The following is a 23766-nucleotide window of genomic DNA, read 5'->3' on the forward strand; positions in this document are numbered from 1 at the left end:
TTAGTTTGATGATTTAAAGCATGGTTGATGTTAGGATGATATTATGAATATGTTAGAAATAAGATTTGATTTTTGAAATTCTTGGAGATGTTTTGATTTAAGGTTAAAACTTGTGATTCAAGTGCTTGGATCTTTTTACAAAACAGTTTGGTTTTAATTATTAGCTTTTTCTAAATGGATGTTTTAAGTATGGTTTTGAACTTAGGATTGGAAGATGTTTGTTGCAAAATTTTGGTTTAAGCATGAGTTTTGAAATTGGAAGGAATTACAACAAAAATCAAGGGAAATGACCTATGGATGTTTCGGCCATAGTGTGTTCTTCATAGTTGTGTTTTGTTTTAAATTTTTCTGAGTTGATATTTAAGTTTAGGACAAAATTTACATGAGAAATGTAAATTTTGGAAACTTTTGGAGTTAGTATGCAAAATCCTTAAGTTATGGGTAAAACGGTCATTTTCCCACATGTAGAGAGTAAAATGAAAATTTTACTCTTTAAGTTAGTATTTTCCATATTTCAAATTATTGGTGATTTAGTTCTAACTTTTAGAATCACTAATTACAGTTCCTCGTGATCGCACTTGAAGTTTTATAAGAAACGCGGAGATCGAGGTAAGTTAGCTTTTAACTTACTAGCAGTCTACTGTGTATGTGTGCTAAGTAAAGGAACTACAGTGTATGTATGTGTGTTATCATATATGTCATGCCATGCCAAGTTATCACGTAATTGTCTATTATGCATAATTTATTCTGTTATCAATTTTTATCTGTTACATAATATATTCTGTCATGTATTACTGTACCTTACAAGTACGTCATGCTAAGTATGCCATCTATTACATGTATGTCAAGTCATGTAATATTCACTGTTGCAAGTATGTCATGTTAAATATGTTGTTTATTATATGTTATGCCATGTTACGAAATGTTTCTATCTCAAGTTGGTCATGTATTTCAAGTTATGTTCAAGTCACGTTATGTTACGTCAGGGTTTCAATCATTTCGTATTCCAGTCACGTTTCATCTTGATTACTTATGTATGGGGTCACAGCAATTGTGGCGCATACACTACGTGAGACACAGCAATTGTGACACGTAAAATACATGGGGCCACAACAACTGTGGAGTATGTATTTAAGCAGTTAAAGAACAAGTTTCCGTAGAATACATGGGGCCACAACAATTGTGGAGTATGTATTTACACGTAGAATACATGGGGCCACAACAACTGTGGAGTATGTATTTTTCATGTTAAGTCAAGTTTGTGTAGAATACATGGGGCCACAACAACTGTGGAGTATGTATTTTTCATGTTAATTCAAGTTTCAAAGTAAGTTCATGCTAAGTCAAGTTTCAGATCAAGTTCATGTTAAGTCAAGTTCAGTTCATGTTTCAATTTAAGTTATGTCAATTATGCTATGTTGTACTCCAAGTTATGCTTTAATTACTTATGAATTTGATTATGCATTTATGTTTTTACTGTCATCCATGCATCATTAGCTTGTGTGGAAGTTTTTTGTTAACTTACTGAGATTTGTAATCAAATCTCACTTTGGTAGTCCCAACTACCATTCCCCCCGAATGGTAGATCTTGTTACAGGACCTGAAGGAGAATTAGGAGCTGATCAACTAAACACAGTTGACAAAGTGACGGTGCGACATAAATGTTGATATAGTAATTAACGTAAATTACTACTTGTACGATTGAGTTGCATCTCTACTACTTTTTGGATCATAACCATTTTGGACTAGTGTTGTGATCTTAATTGTTCAATGGATTTGTATGTATGAAGTATGTTTTAAGCATTTGGGATATTTTCAATTTGGTGCATAGTATTGCTAAAGAAAAAATTTATCCGCTGCGAATATTGCATATTGTTAGATGCATGTTAGGAATATTGCATCTTATATGTCATGAACGGGGGCAGGTAACCTTGTGTTGCATGTCTCGACGCTTCAAATGTCCGTCCGATCCCAAACGAAATTTGGGGATGTCACAAAAGGCTCCAGAGTACAATATCATCCCTTTTAATGAGCTTGATGCTTATAAGGATACAGATTCTGAAATAGGTAATAACTATATAAATAATTATTAGATATATTTATATGCTTTTGTTTAATTATGAACTAACAAAAAATATTTTGGTGAAATAGAGATTCTAGCTATTGCAATCCAAATGATGCCACCCAGAGAAGTCAACACTGTTAATGGAAAGGCAACAGTTCAAGATATACAACTTATTGATGAGAGGTTTAAATACATCTCTAATTACATTTATAGCATTTTTTATTTAACGCATTATAATATTTTTATTATTACAAACTTAATTCTATTTCTAATTTGTATAGCCTGAATCCTTTAACTTTAACAATGTGGGCTCGATTTGTTCATGACGAATGTCAACAAATTTCAAACATCATTGCAACAAAACCAATAATTCTTGAAATGCGAATTAAAGTTGGTTCTTATGAAGGTACTTTTCATTCAAAATAATGCTTTTGTTAATTATTTATCATGTATTTATATATTTGCTAACACATATTTATAATACAGGTCTATCTTTATCATCACAAGTGACAAGCGTGTTTACTATCGATCCTCTTTTACCAGCTGCGGTTTCGTTACGTACATGGTAAATTGTCTTTTTTAAAAAATTATTTCAATAATTAATTTTATAAAATCTAAACTATTTATTGTTTCATTCATTATAAAATAATATCGTATAATTTTAACACATATTATTATTTTTTTATTACAACCATCGTTTTAATTATTAATGTAACTTTTTTTTACTACATACATTGCTTTAATTATTAATATAATTTTTTAGGGCAACCCAAAATGATGCATTACTAGAAGAAATCATTGCCAAGGGTTTCAATACATCAACAGGATCGAGTTCAAGTAATGCCATGCAGACAATAACAAAAATTTCTAAAATTGCTGAAATTTTAGATTCTACATAGGCAATGACGGTATAACTTTCTTTTTTAAAACTAAATTATTTCTTTCTATTTAAATTCACTTTATTGCTACATTCATAGTAGAAATTTATTTTTTCATTTTTAATGCAGAAATCAACATTCACAGTTAAAGCAAAATTTTTATTACTCGATTTGCATCAGCCGTTCTACTATATGTCCTATGTCAACTGCAATAAAGCGACTGGATATGATTATAATGAAAAGTTCTCGTGTTACAATTGCAAAAATATGAGCATCGGACAGCCACGGTAAAAAATTTATTTCAATACTTTAAATTATCATTTTTTACATAATAAATATAAAATAATAATTATAAAAATTATGCAATAATGATATTCTCATTAATTATAGTTCTCGAGTATATTTGGAAATAGAAGATGACACAGGATGCATAGCAGTTGTTGCCTTTGGATTGGTGGCAGAAGAAATTCTGAATTTTACAGCATTTCATCTATTAGAGTACACAGGCAAGGTAATAAATCTCTTTATAAATTTATTCAAAAAAACATCTTACATTATGTTCTATATTTTTTCATTATTACAGGAGCACCTACCATATTTAGCAAACATTGCAAGTGCAATTTTAGAAAAAGAATGGATTATACACTTGCGTGCAGAGATGAATCAATATGGACAATTACGACAGAACAAGCTCAATGTTCTCTTTGTCGAATCTATAAATTAAGCTACACTATAGATACTCTAAATATCTTTTTGTTAAACTTATCACTTTTATTATTATACCTTTAAATAGAACAGTGACATGTATATATAGTTCATATATGTATAATTATATACTTAAATGAGACACTATCTTGTATATAAACTTTAAGTTTGTTTCTTTACTTTTAAACTCTGTTATAATTATATACATAAATAGGATACTAACTTGTATGTAAAGGAATTTGTGGAATTGGACTTGTAATGACCCATGAATTTGTTGGATTTTATTGTTGGGTTATTAATTTCAATATGGTAGTTACGTATGGTTTTGGTATTATATTGTTCTGGATATTTAGAAGTTTAGAATTGTTTACTCACAATGTGCTTTGTGTGGTTATTTTCTAACCTATATTTAACTTTTCCAATGGTCTAACCGAGAGTTTGGATATGCATGATTAAATGCATATTTATATGAGTTATTGGATCATGTCATATATATGAAAATCCCTGAAAGAAAAAAAATGGAGCACATAAAACATCTACCAGAAGATAAAAACACAAATATGAATATTTGTTAAATATTATTTTTTTATCTCGAAGCAAAATTACAGAAATTTGAGGCTTTTTGCCTCAATCTTTAAACGCTCTTGCTCTTCAAAAATCTGCATGCCTTTCCTATCTAAAGGAGTAGCCACTCGAAAAGAAGATTTAAGCAAAGATTTTAAATCTCTATTATCTCGCTTTAGTGCTTCTATCTTCATGTTGGACTCCAGAAGAAGCCGCTGAAGGATAGAAATATTCTCGTGGAGTTTGTCAACTCCACCAGTCCTGGATTGTAGTCGCTGAGAATATGCGACAATGGTTGATGAGTATCGGGTGCCGAGATTCACAAGCTCGTAGATAATTTCATTATCTGACTTATTAGTCAGATCATTATTGGATTGCATTATAGCACCTACGGAAGAAGCAGAAACAACTGGTGAACGAGGTGCAGAATACCTCATATATTGGTAATGAGAAGATTGCTGAGCCATTGCAAAATGAGAAAGCAGAAAGAGATTGCAGAATAAGAATGCAGACTGATTTCAGAAAAGTGGAGAAGATGAGATGTAAAAGAAGATGAACTGAATAATTCTTTTATAGAGAAAATTATGACGAATCATCTCTCGTGAAGCATTTCTCTACAAGAGACAAGAACGATGTAGTATCATAGCTGCGACGCCTGACAGCTACAGAAGAACAATGTAGTATCATAGCTGCGGCACCTGACACCTACAGAAGAGCAATGTAGTGTCATAACTATGCGGCGCCTGATAGCTACAGAAGACCTGTAAAAATCCTACGAATCAAAGTTGTTTGGTCTAAAATAGAGGGCCACCGCTTTTGTTAAAAAGAGAGAGAGAGAGAGAGAGAGAGAGAGAGAGGTTAACGGCTTAATTTTGATGAATTCTCTACTAACTATGGTATTACAATAACACTTAAAGAATACTGCCTATGTTTTTCTAAGAAAGAGTTTTGGAAGATTATTTACTTGAAATTTAGGTTTGGAGAGTATGTCGATACAACTTGACCAACCTTGTGGAAAGAAGTATAATATAATTGTTGGTTAAAGTAAGAGAGTTAAAAAAATGACATAATCTCAAAGGTAGATATATACGGAATAGACAACAGGTTGGTAAGCAACACCTATTCCTTAATTTGTTATTTCTTACTTACTTCGATTTCGAGGACGAAATCTTTTTTTTAGGAGGAGAGATTGTAACAGCCCGTTAGAAATTCAATTGTGAAATTTCTATTACCTTTAGGAATCTCGTGAAAACTCTATAAGTTTTCACGCATCCATTAATCGTATAGGTTTTAGTCTAACTACATAGTTAGTGTTATTACTTACTATTGTATCAGAAGTGTATTTTTGATTATTGGAGATAGTTAGAAGTGTCAAAATGTATTATGGTTTGTGCCATTATATATATTTCCAGTGTTGAGTTTTTTAAAAATTTTTTTACGTGTTTAAAAAAAAAAAACTCAAATGGATATCTATAAAAATTTATATACCAATATTGCAGTAGTACTTGTCATACTCTACAAAACGATATAACAGGTTGTCTAACCAGAATACTTTAAATTTCTATTGCATATCTCTACAGCATTTAACACTTATGATTTTTTGGTCCAACAAAATTTCTTAGATTTCTTTTTATTAATATTTATTTTATTAACATAATGTCAGAGGTTATATAATTTTTTATTTTCATCATTTTCTTTGATTAACACCCAAATTTATAATTCCCACTAGGCAAACGTCTAAAGGACGTTGTCTAAAGGACGTTGTGTTTCCTAGTATATATATATGCGTGTATGTGTGTGTTTTATAGAATGCAAATTCTAGTTCTGTCTTTGTATGTATAAGCACAGGGGATATATCAAATTTCACATGATGCTGATCAAAGTTCAAAGATTTCAAATTTGGTTCTTCTATCTGTCTTTCCTACAAGACACCAGCCCGGCCAGTTTTCAAAATATTAGTTGTCCGGCCAAGCTGATCCTACTTCATCCATGTAACAATCTAATTTTAATTTTCTTTGTTCGAGGGTTAAAACTTTTCAAGAGAAAATTAGTTTCTGTAAAACAGTAACCACATAAATAAAAGGATCAGTTGCACAGATCATGCGTTGATGCGGCGGGGACGATCGATCCGGTACTTGGATGATTAAAAAGTAAACGATTCAATTAGCTAGCAAAGGGTCTTAATTGGCGTAAATTGGAAGCATAAAAAATCCATCTTTTTCTTGATCTTGGTTTACCATTAGGGATCAAGTAGCTAAATTTGAACCAAAATTGTCCTATATATTGACTTAAAATTCTAGCTATGACTAACATTGACCCACAGTATATAACATATTACTAATGAGTCATTAATTCTATCAAGCTGCCTACATGACACATTCTTGCACTGTTGTTTTAATTTTGTTTTATTCATGTTAAATTAATTGAGTTCTTCTTCTCATCAGTCTTATACAGCATATTTATTAAGAAAAAATAAATAAAAATTTGATATAAAATGATGAGTTATCTCTTATAAAATGATATAAAAAATAAAAATCTTTACAAATATGTTATCTCTAAACTATATTAAACTTTTATATTATTACACTTTAGAATGTGTACTTTTATAATATTTAGAATAGTTTGATACCAATAATGTCGTAAAAATATCTTTATTTTAAAATAATTATAATTAATCTAATCTAGTGAGAACTAACGATGGATTCGAGGCGGCTGACACTCCGATCTTTTTATTCTTGAGAAATAATATATATAAGTTTAAAATACATAAATTTTACACCGATTTTATATAAAAATGCGAATCACATTATAAAAGAATTTAAATAACCTGTTCTTAATTATTAAAAAAATTATAAATTTTATTAATAATTAATTTCTTAATAATTAAATAAAAAAATTAAAAAAATATAATAAAAATAATGAAAAAATAATAGAAGGTCGTAACATGTCATTCATTTTTTACAAGTGGATCTTCGTTGGACAATCAAAGATCTCCCTCCTAGATATTTCCTCGCACTCCTGCGTTGACTCTCTCTCTCTCTCTCTCTCTCGCGATGATTCTCACCGCCATCTCTCCCCTCTCCTCCAGACCTCCTCTCCGCCACCATCACAGCTATCTGCCCACTTCTCACAAGCCCATCTTAGCCGTCCACGCTGCTGACCCCTCCAAGTCCTCCAAATCATCTCCCGCGGCCATAACCCCCTCAATTCCAACCCAATGGAGCCTGGAAAGCTGGAAAGCCAAGAAGGCCCTCCAGCTTCCTGAATACCCTGATCAAAACGTGCTAGAATCCGTCCTCAACACCCTCGAGTCTTTCCCTCCCATCGTCTTCGCCGGTGAGGCCAGGAGCCTCGAGGACCGCCTGGCCGAGGCCTCTATGGGCAAGGCTTTCCTTCTTCAGGGTGGTGATTGTGCTGAGAGCTTCAAGGAGTTCAATGCCAACAACATTCGTGACACCTTGCGCGTTATTCTCCAGATGGGCGTCGTTCTCATGTTCGGAGGACAAATGCCTATCATCAAGGTCTTACATTTTGGCTTATTTATATTAGTCTGTTTTCTTTTTCTTTTTCTTTATCCGAGATCCTCTTAATGATTCGGACTTGAGGTTTGAAGGGCTGGATAATTTTAGATTCGATCATTTAGTTGGGCAGGGTACTCGCCCAATTTGGATAAGGTGAAATTGGGATTTTTCTGAGATGTTTATTGACTCGTGAATCTGTCATCCTAGACACACCGGTGGCGTATCCGGCTTTTTATTTAAATGCTTGACATACAAAGTCAGTTAGAACCCGGTGACCCGAGATGACAAATTCACAACGAAGAAGAGCATTGCTCTAATGAAATTATGGAAAATTCAGAGAGCCGACATTGAGGCGGAATATATTTATGAATTGAATAATTTTGAAAGATTGTGGTTATAATTATTTAGGTGGGAAGAATGGCGGGCCAGTTTGCAAAGCCTCGATCGGATCCATTTGAAGAGAAGGATGGAGTGAAGCTGCCAAGTTACAGAGGTGACAACATCAACGGCGATGCATTTGATAAAGAATCAAGAAATCCAGACCCTGATAGGATGATTAGGGCCTATTGCCAATCCGTCGCAACTTTGAACCTCTTAAGGGCGTTTGCCACTGGAGGATATGCAGCTATGCAGAGAGTCACCCACTGGAATCTAGATTTCATGGAGCACAGTGAGCAGGGAGATAGGTATATTGCTTACTGACTCACTGAGTTTAATTTACCACCAATTTCGTTTTGTTTTTGCCTTCGTTTAAAGCTTTCATACCTAAATTTCTAAAAAGCAGGACGATAGGTATATTACAAGGACAGTTGGAATTAATATTTTACTAAAATAAAAAATTTCTGTACAATTTTAATATATCGTATCAATTTTCTCTTTTACATATTTATTTTAGTTAAGACTTTACATCGACTGAAACATTTCCGCCACTTCCCCCAAGCAAAAGCTTCCTATGTTAAGCTGTTTTTTTTTTTTTTTTACCCTTCCTCTCCGAGAATTAAGTAAATGGTCATTTTCTATGACTCAATAGGTACCGGGAACTGGGTCACCGAGTGGACGAGGCCCTTGGATTCATGGGTGCTGCTGGACTGACTGCTGAACATCCAATCATGACCACAACAGATTTCTGGACATCTCATGAATGCTTACTTCTGCCTTATGAGCAAGCACTTACAAGAGAGGATTCTACTTCTGGGCTGTACTATGATTGCTCTGCTCACATGCTTTGGGTGGGGGAACGTACCCGCCAACTTGATGGTGCACATGTTGAGTTTCTGAGAGGAGTTGCCAATCCTCTTGGCATCAAGGTATATATAATGTTTTGCTTTTATTTATGTTTTATATTTCAATGAAACTCCTATTTCCCTTTATTATTTCGCTAGTCCTCCCCCCCACCAAAAAAAAACATTGGCAGCCAGCAAAAAACCATTTTTTCTCGTGCAAATTTGGTACTCCTATTTGTTCCAGTGTTAATGAATTTACTTCTGTGGATGATGACTTAATTTTGCTCTGATGCGAAAAATCTGAGAGCCAATAAAACATTTCATTGTGCTGCAGGTGAGTGACAAAATGGATCCGAATGAGCTTGTTAGGCTCATAGATATTCTAAATCCCAAGAACAAGCCAGGAAGATTAACAATAATTGTAAGAATGGGAGCTGAGAACATGAGAGTTAAGCTTCCTCATCTGATCAGAGCTGTTCGTAGAGAAGGTCAAACTGTCACTTGGGTCAGTGACCCCATGCATGGGAATACCATTAAAGCTCCTTGTGGGCTTAAAACCCGCTCCTTCGATGCAATTAGGGTATGGTTTATGCCTTCATTTAAATCTTTTATCTGCCACATAGATTTGGATGGTTAGATTTACTTCCACTGGTATTCAAATATCTTGCAGAACTGATTAAAATCAGTTTTCTATATAATTTCCTCATAAGGTCATGCAACTTATAGTTGTGATCTTCAGCCACCTTAACCAGTGTCTTTTTTGTGATTTCCCATTTTGATTACCTCTATTGCTGGCGTATATGGTTGGCACAGAACTTCTACAATTGCTTATTGATGAGGCTAACTGCAAATATATGAGGACTCTGCATCAGGCGGCATAAAGACATTTGTGTTAGAATGTCTGGAAGAACTAGTTCAAAAATAACTTAGGCGGTGAATACTTTGAAGGAAAACTCCTTTTCCTCTACTTCTTTACTTTGGAGGGGGTTAGATGTTGACTTGTACAATACTATGGAACTGTTAAAAAGAAAAAAATTTCAAGGTTGTGAACTGAACATATGCAAAATAGTTTATGAAAAGAAGCTGTTGATTGATTTGGAAATTTTTGGCTCCCTAGATGACTGGAACTCTTTTAGCAATATCTCATTCACAGGTGTCCTTATTGATGACATGTTCTTCTGGCATAAGATATTAGTAAATTGCTTAGCAGTTTAGTTTATTTAGTTGTAGACATTTAAGAATAAACCCATAAAGAAGCAAGAAGTTGGAACCTTTCTAGTTAAGTCCGAAACCCCATTTTTATGTTGTAATTCATATAGACTTCTTTTGGGCCGTCACCTTGTAGCACTCCTTTGTAGTTACTGTTTTGGTTTTCTCTTCCTCTGTGATGCAGAAGAAACTCACTTCGAAACATTTACTCCTTTGGAAATAATATTTAGTCTTTCTTTGGGTGTACCAATGAAAATAGTAGCAACAATTATGTTATTGTGTTGTTGGTAGGCTGAGGTGAGAGCATTCTTTGATGTACATGATCAAGAAGGAAGCTACCCTGGGGGGGTTCATTTGGAGATGACGGGGCAGAATGTGACAGAATGCGTGGGAGGCTCACGAACTGTAACATATAATGATCTCAGCTCACGGTACCATACCCATTGTGACCCAAGGCTGAATGCTTCGCAATCTCTAGAGCTTGCCTTTATTATTGCAGAGCGGCTACGAAAGAGAAGAATCGGATCAAGGCATTCGCTGGCCTCAATTGGATTCTACTAGGCTTTTGTTTGTTTAATGTTATAACCTTTAGGATGTGTTGGTTTTCTTCTTATAAACTTAGATGTTGTTTTGTGGGGCATCTGTGATTTCTGTAGTGATGGTGTGAAAGGTAATTCAATTTGGGGCAAAGAAATAAAATGAGAACTAAAAAAACCAGTAATGGTAATGTATTATATGGACTTGGACTACAGCTTTTATGATCGACGAAAATGCAAGGCTTGCATCAGTTATGTGGATCTAGAAATAAATGCTCTGAATAACATCTCTTCCACGGCAGGCGATCAAATTATAAATGAAAGAGTGATAATTACCGATATTGTTGAACTTTTGAATATGCTTTTCTCAGGTTTTGCCGGATTTTCCAGAGTTAACCGTATCTTTCCTGGTATCGAACCTGGCAAATTATGTCTCAAAAGTGCAGCCAGAATTCGAAGATGCTGAAGATTGATTGATATGTTAATAGTAGTGAAAAAGTAATAAAAATGTATTAAATAATAATAGAAAATAATAAAAAGTAAATAAAAAATAATAATAAAATAATAAATAATAATAAAGTATACGTTACCATCCAAACTAGTCCTAAATCATTCGGTTTCTATCTTAGGTTCATATTAAGTTAAAGAATGTCATCATCGTGCCTCTTCTCCAACATCTAACATTCGCAACAAATAAAAAATTTCAAATAAAAAAAAAAAAACATTCGCAACAAAATTTATATAAATAATTATAAAATATAGTCAATCTTCTTTTAAAATGGGACAAAATTTAAGGTGGTTTTTCATTGATTGGCATATTTAAAAAAAAAAAAGAAAGACACGTTAATCTGTAAATTTATTTTTGTTATCCTTTTATAGCTGAAAGATCTCTTTTTTCAAAAGGTACGGTATAATCTTATAAATGAAAACTTGCTTTTGATGTGCGTTTAATGTCCATGATACATATATATATATATTTATATAATTACTTAAACATTGATCTAAAAACGTCACTCCAAGTTTGGATCTTAAATCACTTACAGGTGTCAAGGTAAACAAACAAACAACCGATCTCACAGTCCGAAAAGTAAAAGCAAAGGTAAAAAAATTAAAAGGAGATTGAGATATAGTATCCGGGGGATAAAAGCAGATCCTTTCATCATTTGGGAAGGGAATTTGTAATAAACCAAAACACAAAACGCATCTCTCTTTTCGTCGTGTTTCCTTTATAGAATCAGTTCCCTTCTTTATTGCCAAGTAAATCCCCTCAAATCTCCACGATTCTCCTGGACCTGCCGCCTCGTTTTGGTCCCCACTCCCCCACCCAACACCTCCCCCAAACGCTTACCATTTCTATTCCTCTTTCTATAATGCCTAAACACCAAAGGAGTTATGAGTAGGGGTGAGTTCGGTCCGGTCCGGTCCGGTCCGGGGAGGTTTTGTGGACCGGACCGGACCTATTCGGTCCAGGGTTTTCCCACCCTGGACCGGACCGAACTCCATCAGAACCGGTCCGGTCCGGTCCTATTCGGTCCGGTCCGGTCCGGTCGGTCCATTCGGTCCAAGGTTGACTTTTTTTTTTGTTTTTTTTTTTAATCTAATGACATTTTTTTTAATATTTATGTAATTATATTGTAATATATTGTAATATATATACATATAGTATTATATATATATTAGTAATATGCTAATACTATTAGTCTATTAGTAATAATACTATAACTAATAAATATATGTAATAATAACTATACTATAACTAATAACTATATGTAATTATAGTAATAATGATAACTATATATTTATATAATATGCTAATATTTAATGACATTTTTTTTAATATTTATGTAATTATATTGTAATATATTTAATATATATATATACATATAGTATACTATTATATATATTAGTAATATGCTAATACTATTATATAAATAATATATATAAATAATATATATATTTTTTTTCCTATTCGGTCCGGTCCGGTCCGGTCCGGGGTGAAAAACTCCCGGACCGGGACCGGACCGAATCTTTTCGGTCCCTTAAAAATGGGACCGGACCGGACCGGACCCAATTCGGTCCGGTCCGGTCCGGTCCAAACAGTGCCGGTCCGGTCGGTTTTGCCGGTCCGGACCGGCCGATGCTCACCCCTAGTTATGAGTCTCTTTTTATCCCACACTGCTCATCATTTCTACTGGCCCCACCGCCCATTCATCTCTATCCCTTTTGTTCCCATCACAATCCACACACTCCAAAATCCCTTTTTTATAATATATTTATTTATTTCTCAATTTCAACATCTTTTTCTGCAATTTTCTGAAAAAGAAAAATTTACACGTCACAAAAGACGACAAACTTATAATGTCGACAAAAATATGGGAATGCCTATCCTCTTCATTCCCCCATAACACGGACACCCCCACCCCAACATCCGTATTTACATAACGATACGGGCACACATTTTCTGACACATATTAGGACACGTCGTCATTTATATATCTCTGTCTATCTCCTCCTTTAGACGAGGGTTTTGCAGGCTGACGTCTGTGGGTCCCACATCGCCGGCAATAGGTACTTCCGCCCGTTTACGCCGTTAGCGTTGTAGCTCGCTCCGCTGCTTTTGTCCGTCAGGACCTCACCCGGGTATCCCGGGTACGCTCCAGACCCGAAAACCCCCGTGCATGCCGATACGGCCTCCAAAGGCGCCGTAGCCGGGCCCTGGAAGTAACCGTTGTTGAACGGATTCGTAACGGTACCAGCCAGAAGCGTGGCCAGGTTAATGATTATCCCGTCGACTCCTACGTCTCCGTTGGGCGCCACCAAAGGTGGGGTCTGTGGACCGTAAATGGGCTGGTGAAAGGGCCACGCGCACTGACCTGGGCACTGAGTCTCCGAGTTACCAACCCAGATATACGCCGACCGAGTCTTTCCATCACGAGAACGAGTCGACCCGTGGGTCCCGCACCTACTCATGCAAAATCCATCGACAGCGACATCCTTTGAGGTCAGAACGACGCTAATGGCGTTCAGCTGGTTGCCCTTGTTGGCCAAGGCCACCAAGTGCGTGGTTTTGAGTGACTTCCCAAGAGAATATTGCGGATGGAGGATCTGTTTCCCGACGACGAGGGTGGACGCACCACCCTTGTACTTCTCGGTCGTTTTCCACCACGAGGACGCGGAGGGGAGCGGAGCACGTGGCGAGTTCAGTGACTGGATAAAGTCCACGATTATGGAACGTTGGATGGGGGTGAACTGGCCGTACCAGATGAGGTTAACGACGATGTTACCCTTGAGGAGAGCTCCGTTGTGGTATTTGAGTACGAGCGGCTGTTGCTCCACCAGAGCGGTGAGCTTCCGGCCGGAAGCGGACACAGTGGGGCTGATGGAACAGAAGAGAAATAGAATGGCGAGACGACAAATTAAAGCCATGGTGGGTGATGTGAGGGTCGAAAGGCTTCAAAGCTCGTTCGAGACTGAGTTTGAGTTGGAAAGGAGGGCTGCTTAAGTTTATAGTTCCGGGGCGACGAAGGTATTTATAGTTCCGGGGCGACGAAGGTAGGAATACAGCTGTTTGAAGCGGAGGTGTCATCATCAAGACATTGCCACATGGAGATCCATGGTTGGGCGTTGAATTGTGGGGAAAGTCTGCCAGGCTGTCAAGGTTCTTGGAGATGACGTGGTGGTCTAGTTTATGCTGCAATGGATATTGATTGGATTATGAGGGCGTGACGTGGACGCGGACGTCAATTATATTCGTTGATTCGAAATGGGGGTGGTTCAATAGGTTCATCGTATGGACCTGGATTGGCTGTAATTTCGGTTCGAACGGTGGGCATAACATTCCGAGCAGAAATAAATAAAAAAAACATGAACATTGATACAGGAGGGTAGGGTAAGTGGGTAACTAGGTAGGGTCCACTACGCTGAGAAGTAAGTTTAAGTTGGTTTGGATTTACTGATTTAGATAATAAGAGGTGATGAGTTAATTTTAGGTAATAATTGAATAAAATATTATTAAAATATTTTTTAATATTTTATTATTTTAAAATTTATTAAAATGGTAAAATGAAATGATATAATTTTAATATATGAAATGGGGGGAAGCCCAATGCGGAGTTTTGATGGACAATGACCACAGTTTAGTAATACAACTCTTATGTAGATATTTTTAAATATTACTTATAAATAAATTAATTTTTTATTTTTATTTTTATTTTTTTTATTTAATAATTATCTAATTATTGCAATTTTTCAACCTTACAAATAAAATATAAACAACAAAACAATTCTTTTAATTTTAAAATAAAAACTTTTATTCAAACAATTCTTGATTTTATAATATTTTATTTAATTTTTTTTTCTTATTTTCTAAAATTTAATAAAATATCTTAAATCTAATTATTTTATTATTGTTTATAAATATTCTTTTAATCTAAACGAGTTGATAACTTCGAGATAGGGTTGATTCAACAATACTAGTTTTAATTTTGAGGTATTACATATTTAAATATGGTCGCGCATGATGGAACGCACTTCATTTTTTTAAATCAAGATCAAATACTGACTCCTATCCTATCCTAGGGGACCTCAGCCCCCACTAGAGTCTAGAATCGAGCTGTGTTCAAGTTTGGAGCTTGGACCCATACGAGATGGGTGGGCGAAGTTTCGCCGTCTTTTTTTTTTAAGCTACGTGGGGTGGGGCACCTTAGTATTTATACCCTTTTATTGTATGCTACGAGGCATGATGGTACAATAAGAAAAAGAGCAAAGCACTTTAGGACCCACCATCGAGGTTAGGTTGGCGGTAGTGGGGGGGCTTTCTTTTGTTTTGTGTTTTCTTTAGGACCAAGTGTCTACAGATACTCAAATAGTTATTATTATTTTAAAAAAAAAAAACAACTTTTGAGAATGTTTTCGCCAACACTTTTTCCTGTTCTCTGTTAATTATTAGGATTATTAAAAGGGTAATGCAAATTACAAAGAAGGTAGTGGGAAAATGTGGAAAATGTGGGCCGGTGCCGACTGCTCGTAAGTTGAGCGCAGCACGTGACCTGCTTTTGCATGATCAACATTTTGAGTATTGACGTACGCGCGTATTATGATCTTGTTTTCTGTTCCTCTCCTCTTCTCATGTCTTTTTGTTCCGGGCTCATGATGTTTTTTTGGGGTCCATATGAGTGTGTACGTAGGGCTCTTCAAGATACTTATTAACAACGAATGACATATATATATATATATATATATTTTTTAGTTTATCATGATATTTATTTATACATTTGAACTTGATACAAACCAAAGGAGACATGGTAGAAGGAAGGAGCCGAAGCACATCGAACTGTTAAGGCTTTGTTAGCAGTGGAAAGAATGGGCAGAATGTAGAAGCCGAATGTTTCAAAGTATTATCTATGGACAGTGTCGGCACACACGGCAACTGACTGGTCAAATTATGGGTATTGGTGGGGCCCAATAGCGGCATGAATTCCGAAGGCTTTTATAGAGTTGAGAGTTATCGCCTTTCGGATAACTTTCACATTGGCCCACTATTCACACGTGCGTTCACGAGGAGTTATGGTCAAGTGGGTCCATTCCCCCCTCCCACCGCATCGGACCCCATAAATAGACTATCACGGAGAGAGAGAGAGAGAGAGAGAGAGAGAGAGAGCAATTGACATAAGTATAACCTACACCAATTCGATAAAATTAAACCAAAAAAAAAAAAGTGATTCTAAGCAGCATAATCAATATAAATCGATGTGGTTTGGGTTTAACACCGACTTGTTAACTCATACTATGATGATTTTAAACTCATACTGTGATTATAATTAAAATATGTTTAAAATTTTAAATAAAAAATAAAAATACTTTAATAATGAATTTTTTAATAAAAATAAATTTATAAACTAATATATTTTGATGTGATATGTCAAAATATAAAATTATTTTTATTTTAAAATACATATAATATATTATATCAAATCATATTAATGTATAAATTTATTTTTATAAAAATATTTGTGACTATAACACTTCTAAAAATATAATACAATCTTCCTTACTTTTTGATTTATTTTGTTTTTGGATTTGTTTTTATTTACCTCGATCCCACGAGAAGGTTAGGATTTGGTCGATTTATGAGAACACAATATTGATGCATATGATCTTTTGCCTACTCCTAAACGTCTCATTTACACGACAATGCATGCATGTTTGAGTCGTGTCATAAACAGATAGGTTTGGTTGGATCCATTCTCACTCACAGGCAAAGCCAAATCACCAACTCCACCACAGCTACTTTCTCATCTTCTCAATCGACGATTGCCCAAAAAGTTTGGCCCTGATGATCAGTACTTTAACTCGGATTAATGCATAAGCTAGCAGCTGCTCCATCCTTAATTGGAAGCCATTAAACATCCGAAAAATTTGTATGACGTGGCCATTAATTAATTTGTAGTCTACACAACATTTATTTTAATTTTTATTACTTTAATTAGACATGCATTTTGTATAATTTATATGTTTTATTTCTTATAATTTTATTTATTTGGTTGATCTGTTGGGGAATAATATCACATTATCTGTGAATAAGGTCTTGATTATATTTATAAGCAATGAGTAATTATTTTTTGTTAAATCAGTTTTTGAGATGAGTTAGGCATATGAAATTATTCATATTATCAAAGTATACCACAGGACAAATGTGGTCCACACTACTTATCCCATAATAATAATTAGAAAAAATACTGACTTGCACATGAAGAAGAATGTTGAGAAATAATCTCATATTGAATGTTGATAAGGTCTTGGGTATGTTTATAAGTAATAAACAATCATCTCTTATTAAACTAATTTTTTAAATAAGTTAGATTTATAGATTTCTTCAAACACTCTCCTCTTCTCCAGGTTTGCACAAACGCTTTTTTTTTTTTTTTGTCCTTAAAATTTGGCTTAAGTTCCATTTTCATCCTTAAAATCATCCTTAAAATTAAGAAGTACTGTCCATTTCATCTTGAAATAATTTTATAAACACAAGTAGTGTTGTCCTAATTGCGACGACCCTAATGAATTGAGGGTGGTGTGTGTACGTGTTCACTTTGAATTGTTTATGCCATTTCAAATAAATTCGCAATCATTGACGGGCATGATTAATTAATATAAAAGAAAAATAACAAAAGCCAATATATATATATATTAAAAAGAAAAAAAAGTTGGAGACGTAATATTATTTTCGGAGAATGGGACATGCACGGGACAAAATCATCTTTAGGATTTTCCTTTTCGTTTCAATTTTTGGTACTGAGAATATGAGATACAGAGATCACAATGAAAGAGAAAACTAAACAGACCAGATGTGACTGACAAAGACACTAGAACTAGCAGAGTTTTTTCCTTTTCCTTAATTTCCTTTGGGGTCATGTGCAAAAGAACACCTTCATGAGCACGTTTTCCTTCCTATTTTTGGTGTAAATATAGTTTACTTTCTCCGATGCACGTACATAGATTAATTCCTCTACATATATTTATATGTGATGTATTAAGTCCTGTTTAAATTGCTTATTTCTTAGTAACTATATTAAAACGAGCAGTTTTGTGATTCCACAATCCACATTCCTTCTGATCTACAGTTTCAAGATGTCCCACGTACAATAAAATTAAACTCATTAATCTGTAGTTGCTAACTTGCGAAAGGCAGCTTTAGTCAAGGTTCACCCAAATTATTGCAGTTGCCTCAATTATAATGTAGGGAACTCGAACTGCGACCTTCCAAACCCTAAATTGATGTGTCATAAATGCACTTAACCTAATTTCAAAGAGGTGCATTGTACGAGTTACAGCATAGAAAATTGACTAGATCACATAATGATTCGGAAGTTAATATGATTGCCATATTTTTGTTTTGCTTCCATAGCTGGGGCCATATCCATCTATACAATCATTTCCTGGCATGCAGCATGCAGCCTCCCATCTCTATTGGCAGAGCGTACTTAAGAAATTTTCTGCACATGAGATCAGGTACTAGTACTTTTTCTCGTCGGGGCGTTTATTCTTATCATTCCAGGAAAAAGAAGGTATTGGGGGAATGAAGATTTTGATGGATATGTTGTTGCTCGATCATTAGGTAGTATTGTGTGTGTGTGTCACTGTGTGTTTTCTTTAAAAGCCTCTGATCTCCATTTTGAAACACAAGCAATCAATGCAGAGAATCGATCTACGATCCGTCATCGATATATGCATGAGTACTGGGTCGTGATGAACGATGGAACCCAGTACGTACGAATCATGTGTTGCAGCAAATTAATTGGCCGGAAAATCTATTTCAACAGCAAAGTTTTTGTGGACTTTAAATCCCAAGCTGTCAACGCCATTTCACCCATGCATGCATGCGTTGCAACAAATTAAATAGCCAAAATAAAACATCCACGTCGATCTCGATCCCATCTGCATTAATTATGCTGATCATTAACAGGCTGTAGTTAGAAAGAATGTCGACGCATATATATTAATATTTACAGTACTTTTTCTGAGATCGATCGATGGTCAAGAAGATCAAGATGCATGCCGACTCCAAACATAAATAAATAATAATACAAATTAAGGTCGTGTGGCTCCAAACATAGATAACCAGCTAGATGCAAGCAGGTTTTGAGTACCCCACGAACAGTTACAGTAGCCGCGCAAGTGAAAGATACATATTGATTGTCATCATGTACACATTGACCTGGTCATGAGTACGAGTTTGCATATATTAATTAGCGGGGACCAACACATTCTAGTGATCAACTAGCTATCACCACAACAGCTCAGAGAAAAGGGTTATGATCAGTACATGCATGAACGTCGACGAACCCAGCTTGAATGGAAAATGACAGATCCTATAGGGAAAAAAACTGCCAATAGAATTGCCTTTAGGTATTTACTTGGGTTTTCTTTGACCTAATTTAATTTCTTTTAATTTGAATTAGTTTTAAGATTTTACCTTTAATTTCTAGTGTTGGTGTTCTATGTACGGAGTTCTCAGATTGATTACCTGACAATAATCTGTTATGGTCTTTTTATAGATTTTTAATGAAAAATTTTTAACCCTTCTTTTACTCTTAATCGTATCACACCTGCTAATTAACATTTATTATATAATTCTATTAAATATTCCTTATACAGTTATTGCACTATATCTTTGATTATCATTTAAATAAAATTTTTTATAATTACGTGAACAAGAACCCATCGAACTACATAAATCTTATCTAGTGTGATTAATTATAATTTTATTTTACCTTTTTTAATCTAAGTAGTTTGGTTATAATTAATTAATGATGCCCTGTACGTAGTTGGAGATCGGAAACATGCTGCTGATCTACCTTATGTCATGATCATCGTTTCAATAAACAAGTCTAGGATACTCCAAACAGTTAAGCTTATAATTTTGCCAATAATGCTGCCTATATACCTATCAGTTTATCTATTTCCAATAATAATTAACAATTTTTTATCTTTATGCTAAGAGCTAGGCATGAGTCATATATATATATATATATGACATGTATCTAAAGCATCCGATCGAAGACCTAGTCCTATGTAATGACGCAGTCCTCGATATAGTATTATTTATATATCGAACTATATTAATAGTAATATTGAACTGTTATAATAATAATCGAGGAATATGGCGAGTCTGACGGCTGGGAAGTTGGCTTCTTACTTTTCTAGCAGACACGATTACACTAACCAATGGAACTTTTTCTATAATCGAAGTTGCACAAGCCCACGAGCGGTGTTTCCAATTGGAACCGCACCCAATTACCCAAGCCATGTGTTCCCTAACAAAAAAATGCACTAGCAATTCTAATAAACTGGAGAAAAGTGCAGATTCTCAGACATATCTACGGTGCATTTTCTGGGACTTGAATAATAGTGAGGAAAAGGAATGCATATATACTTTCGAGGAACACACTTGGGAAGTCGAACAAATGAATTTTTCTGTAAAAACGCTGGAACAGCAATTTTTCTGTTCCTCCAACTTGCTACTGCTTCTTCAAATACGTCTTGGGCTGGTAATAAAAGTTTTAACTTTAATCCCATTCTGTCTGCTTGATGCTTTCCACTAGCTAGTTGTACATGTTCAAGGTATTCATAACAAATTTCAACTTTCTCATGAATTTTAAGGCTTAAGTGGGGTGGAAATTATGATCTTGGCTACTTCCTCTTGGTTTTCTTGCGAATCTAACTTATTTTACCGGGAAAATAAATTGAAATCGGAGGCGACATGAAATTCTGCCTTCACAGATAGGTCAATCCTGAAAACCCTTAACGTACATTGAGTTTGATCAGTAGAAACCAATGTCATATTGAAGGCCGGGTAGATCGTGGTAAGCAGAAAGCGATTAGCAGTGATATAGATGTATATATATATATAGTAAGCATATCATAATTAAGAGGAAACTATTTCATTTAATGTGGCGACAGTTAGGCAGGAAACTCATCTGCATTCGACTGGTGTATGGTGCTGATGATAAGATCAGCCGTGGCTATAAGGTTCGTTGAGCAAATTATTACGAAATTATAGTCCAACGACAAGCTGCTAAATAGGTCTTCTTTTTTTCAGTGTATGGACAAAATTAATAATGTATACATAGAAGAAGTTAGGACGGTGCTAGCTAGCTGAATATCTACCCACAAGAAAAAGAACACATGACGACGGCTCGAGTACTACTGAAGGTTAATGGGTGACAAGGACTCATGAGTACTGCGCCGGGCAGTATGCGAAAAAAGTATTCAATTGATGATCAATATTCAAAGTCAAATGTTGGAGAAAGAAAAATAAGATAAATCCAAGTCATGTTTTTGTCCATGCATAAAATAATTAGGATAGAACTATTCACGTACAGGTACAGAGAATGTTCGAGCTAGCCCTCTTTCTAGTCTTTACTCGCAGATCATATAAAAGTAATTATTGGTTTAGGGGATTTGGTAGATGCATTATTGAGGCCAGCCGTAAGATGAAGCCAAATAAGTAGCTAGAAAGCCAGTCATTGAATTGAGAAATTGAGAAATTGTGGAATAGAAACCAAAGTGGCATTTTCTTGGCGTGGAAACGACAGTGTGTTTAAGCCTTTGATTTGATCAGGACAAGATCAAAGAGTACTGGCCCACTGGCTATATAATTTATGGGAGTGAATCGTGATTGGCAGAAAATTCAAAGAGGCTGGCTCACGTCAAAGAAGTAGTACTCTTTTCGACCAATTTGAAAAATCAGAGTCAAAAATTATATAATATGGTTGTGGTTGCATTGTCTTGTTAATGATTTGAGTTATGGTACTATATATATGTGTGTATAGGTACATATGTATATATATGCAGTTGTCCAAAACTTCTTAAAAGACTAACGATAGAGACGAAGGTGGTAGCTGGAAAGGATATTTCCTGCCTTTGAAAGCAATTATTGTAGCTTTGAATTTTGACCAGAGCAAAGTAGGTAATGGGCATTGGTCGAATTGGGGTGATCAAAGCAATTATGCTTTAGATTCTCTAATATTGGTTGTGGAAGAGATTGGTAAGTTAATAAGTGCGAGAAAAATCTTTTTTTTTTAATTAATTTTTGAGATTGAGATATGTTCAAGACTGCTCAAAATTAAAACTGTCTAGATTTTTAGGCCAAGTAACAATATATGATTAGTCTAGGATGCAAGAGGAAAGCATGCACTTAATGGTTTTTTGCTCTTTTATTTGTTAATAATTCATATAAATAACTCTATTATTTATAAGTTGGTGTCTAAACACACTTTATAATTATAAAAATACCAAAACATCTATAATTTTTTTTCAACTATCTAATGCTAAAACGCCGAAGTATTTCACATGATGACTAACATGTTGGGAATGTCGATTAAAAATAAATAAATAAATAAAACATGTTTGGAATGCCAATAAATCAGTTTATAAACACATTTTTTAAAAAAATAAAATAAAATAAATGACCACCGTCTTCGTTGGGTTTGGTCCTTCGTTTAACCATTAACTTGAAGCCCCATCATGATCATATGTTGGGTTAATAATCCTCGTCTTCTTGGTCGTGTGTATTTGCTTACTAGATTTTGTCTATGAGCAGCAGCCCACGCAGTATCCTATAAGGTGCCATATAGAAAGGGTTTTATTTTTTATTTATTTATTTATTTTTATTTTTTTCTTTTGGAATATAAGTGAAAATTTGGAAGTTTAATGATTTTTCATTACCAAGAATAGAATGGTGTTTAAAGGCATGAAAATCAATGAAGGATGGAATACTTGATAGATTGGTCGCGTACGATATTTTCTCATCATAATTAAACTTGCTGATGTGGTACATTTTAAGTGGTAGATATACGAAATTATATATCTCAAATGTGTCACAATAATAAACATAGTTAAAAATGATTTAATCTAAAATAAATGGTAAGATTGTTGAGAAATGAGGTAATTGAAAAGGACCTAATTAACTTCCCTTCCTGCGTACCAACACGAAGTATGTGCTATGTTTGGTCGCTTAAGGTTGGATTTGGGTGTTGAGAAATATTAATATATGTTATGAATGGTAATGAAAAAGTAGATAAAAAATAATCATAAAATATTAAATAATAATAAAAAATAAATTAAAAATAATAATAAAATAATAAATAATAGTAAAAAGTGTTGAGTGTGGCTCAGCACCCAAACCGACCAGCCCCAAGACAAGTCTAGCCGAGATAAGCCTCCAAGGATGTTTTAACACATGAAGTCCAGCCCAAATGAAAAAGAAAAGAGTTTACCGAAATATATTTAAAAAGAAATAATAATTACAATCATAAATGTATAAATGCTGTATAATTATTTTTAAAAAAATGAATAAATACAGGATTCGTCTTAAAAAATTAATTTTTTAATAATAAATTTTATTTTTTTAAAAATGATTATATAATGTTTGTACACTTCAAATCTTTAGATAATATTCCTCATATTTAAAAGAAGTTTTTGGCTTCACTTGAAATTAAATATAGAAAGCTATACATAATGGAATCGAAAGAACGTCCTCGCATACGTTACGAGGCATTATCTTAT

General features: G+C 34.5%; 2 protein-coding genes across 4 annotated transcripts; one reads left to right on the forward strand and one right to left on the reverse strand.

Moving 5' to 3' along the window:
• Nucleotides 1–7184: 7184 nt before the first annotated feature.
• On the forward strand, nucleotides 7185–10974 carry LOC122309755 (phospho-2-dehydro-3-deoxyheptonate aldolase 2, chloroplastic-like). Of its 3 annotated transcripts, none has more exons than XM_043123391.1 (5): nucleotides 7185–7733; nucleotides 8142–8419; nucleotides 8764–9040; nucleotides 9291–9536; nucleotides 9770–10058. In XM_043123391.1, exons 1-5 carry the CDS (start codon nucleotides 7266–7268, stop codon nucleotides 9812–9814), a joined length of 1314 nt encoding a protein of 437 aa, XP_042979325.1. In that variant the 5' UTR covers nucleotides 7185–7265; the 3' UTR covers nucleotides 9815–10058. The 3 variants fall into 3 exon arrangements, with proteins under 3 accessions (XP_042979325.1, XP_042979324.1, XP_042979323.1); XM_043123390.1 differs by having other exon boundaries at nucleotides 9807–10058; XM_043123389.1 differs by lacking the exon at nucleotides 9770–10058 and adding an exon at nucleotides 10457–10974 and having other exon boundaries at nucleotides 7187–7733.
• A 1985-nt stretch (nucleotides 10975–12959) lies between these two features.
• On the reverse strand, nucleotides 12960–14213 carry LOC122309756 (protein EXORDIUM-like 2). Its single transcript, XM_043123392.1, has one exon. The coding sequence runs from the start codon at nucleotides 14125–14127 to the stop codon at nucleotides 13216–13218; it is 912 nt and encodes a 303-aa protein (XP_042979326.1). The 5' UTR covers nucleotides 14128–14213; the 3' UTR covers nucleotides 12960–13215.
• Between the last annotated feature and the right edge of the window lie 9553 nt (nucleotides 14214–23766).

The sequence above is a fragment of the Carya illinoinensis genome, chromosome 5, assembly GCF_018687715.1.
Source record: "Carya illinoinensis cultivar Pawnee chromosome 5, C.illinoinensisPawnee_v1, whole genome shotgun sequence".
Classification (NCBI taxonomy): domain Eukaryota; kingdom Viridiplantae; phylum Streptophyta; class Magnoliopsida; order Fagales; family Juglandaceae; genus Carya; species Carya illinoinensis.

What these genes read in the sequence shown, in the direction of transcription:
- LOC122309755 (XM_043123389.1), top strand. Translation starts at nt 7,266, where the DNA reads ATGATTCTCACCGCCATCTCTCCCCTCTCCTCCAGACCTCCTCTCCGC. An exon ending in CACAGTGAGCAGGGAGATAG is followed by an intron (nt 8,420 to 8,763) that starts GTATATTGCTTA and finishes ATGACTCAATAG; the next exon opens with GTACCGGGAACTGGGTCACC. An exon ending in CCAATCCTCTTGGCATCAAG is followed by an intron (nt 9,041 to 9,290) that starts GTATATATAATG and finishes ATTGTGCTGCAG; the next exon opens with GTGAGTGACAAAATGGATCC.
- LOC122309756 (XM_043123392.1), bottom strand. Translation starts at nt 14,127, where the DNA reads ATGGCTTTAATTTGTCGTCTCGCCATTCTATTTCTCTTCTGTTCCATC.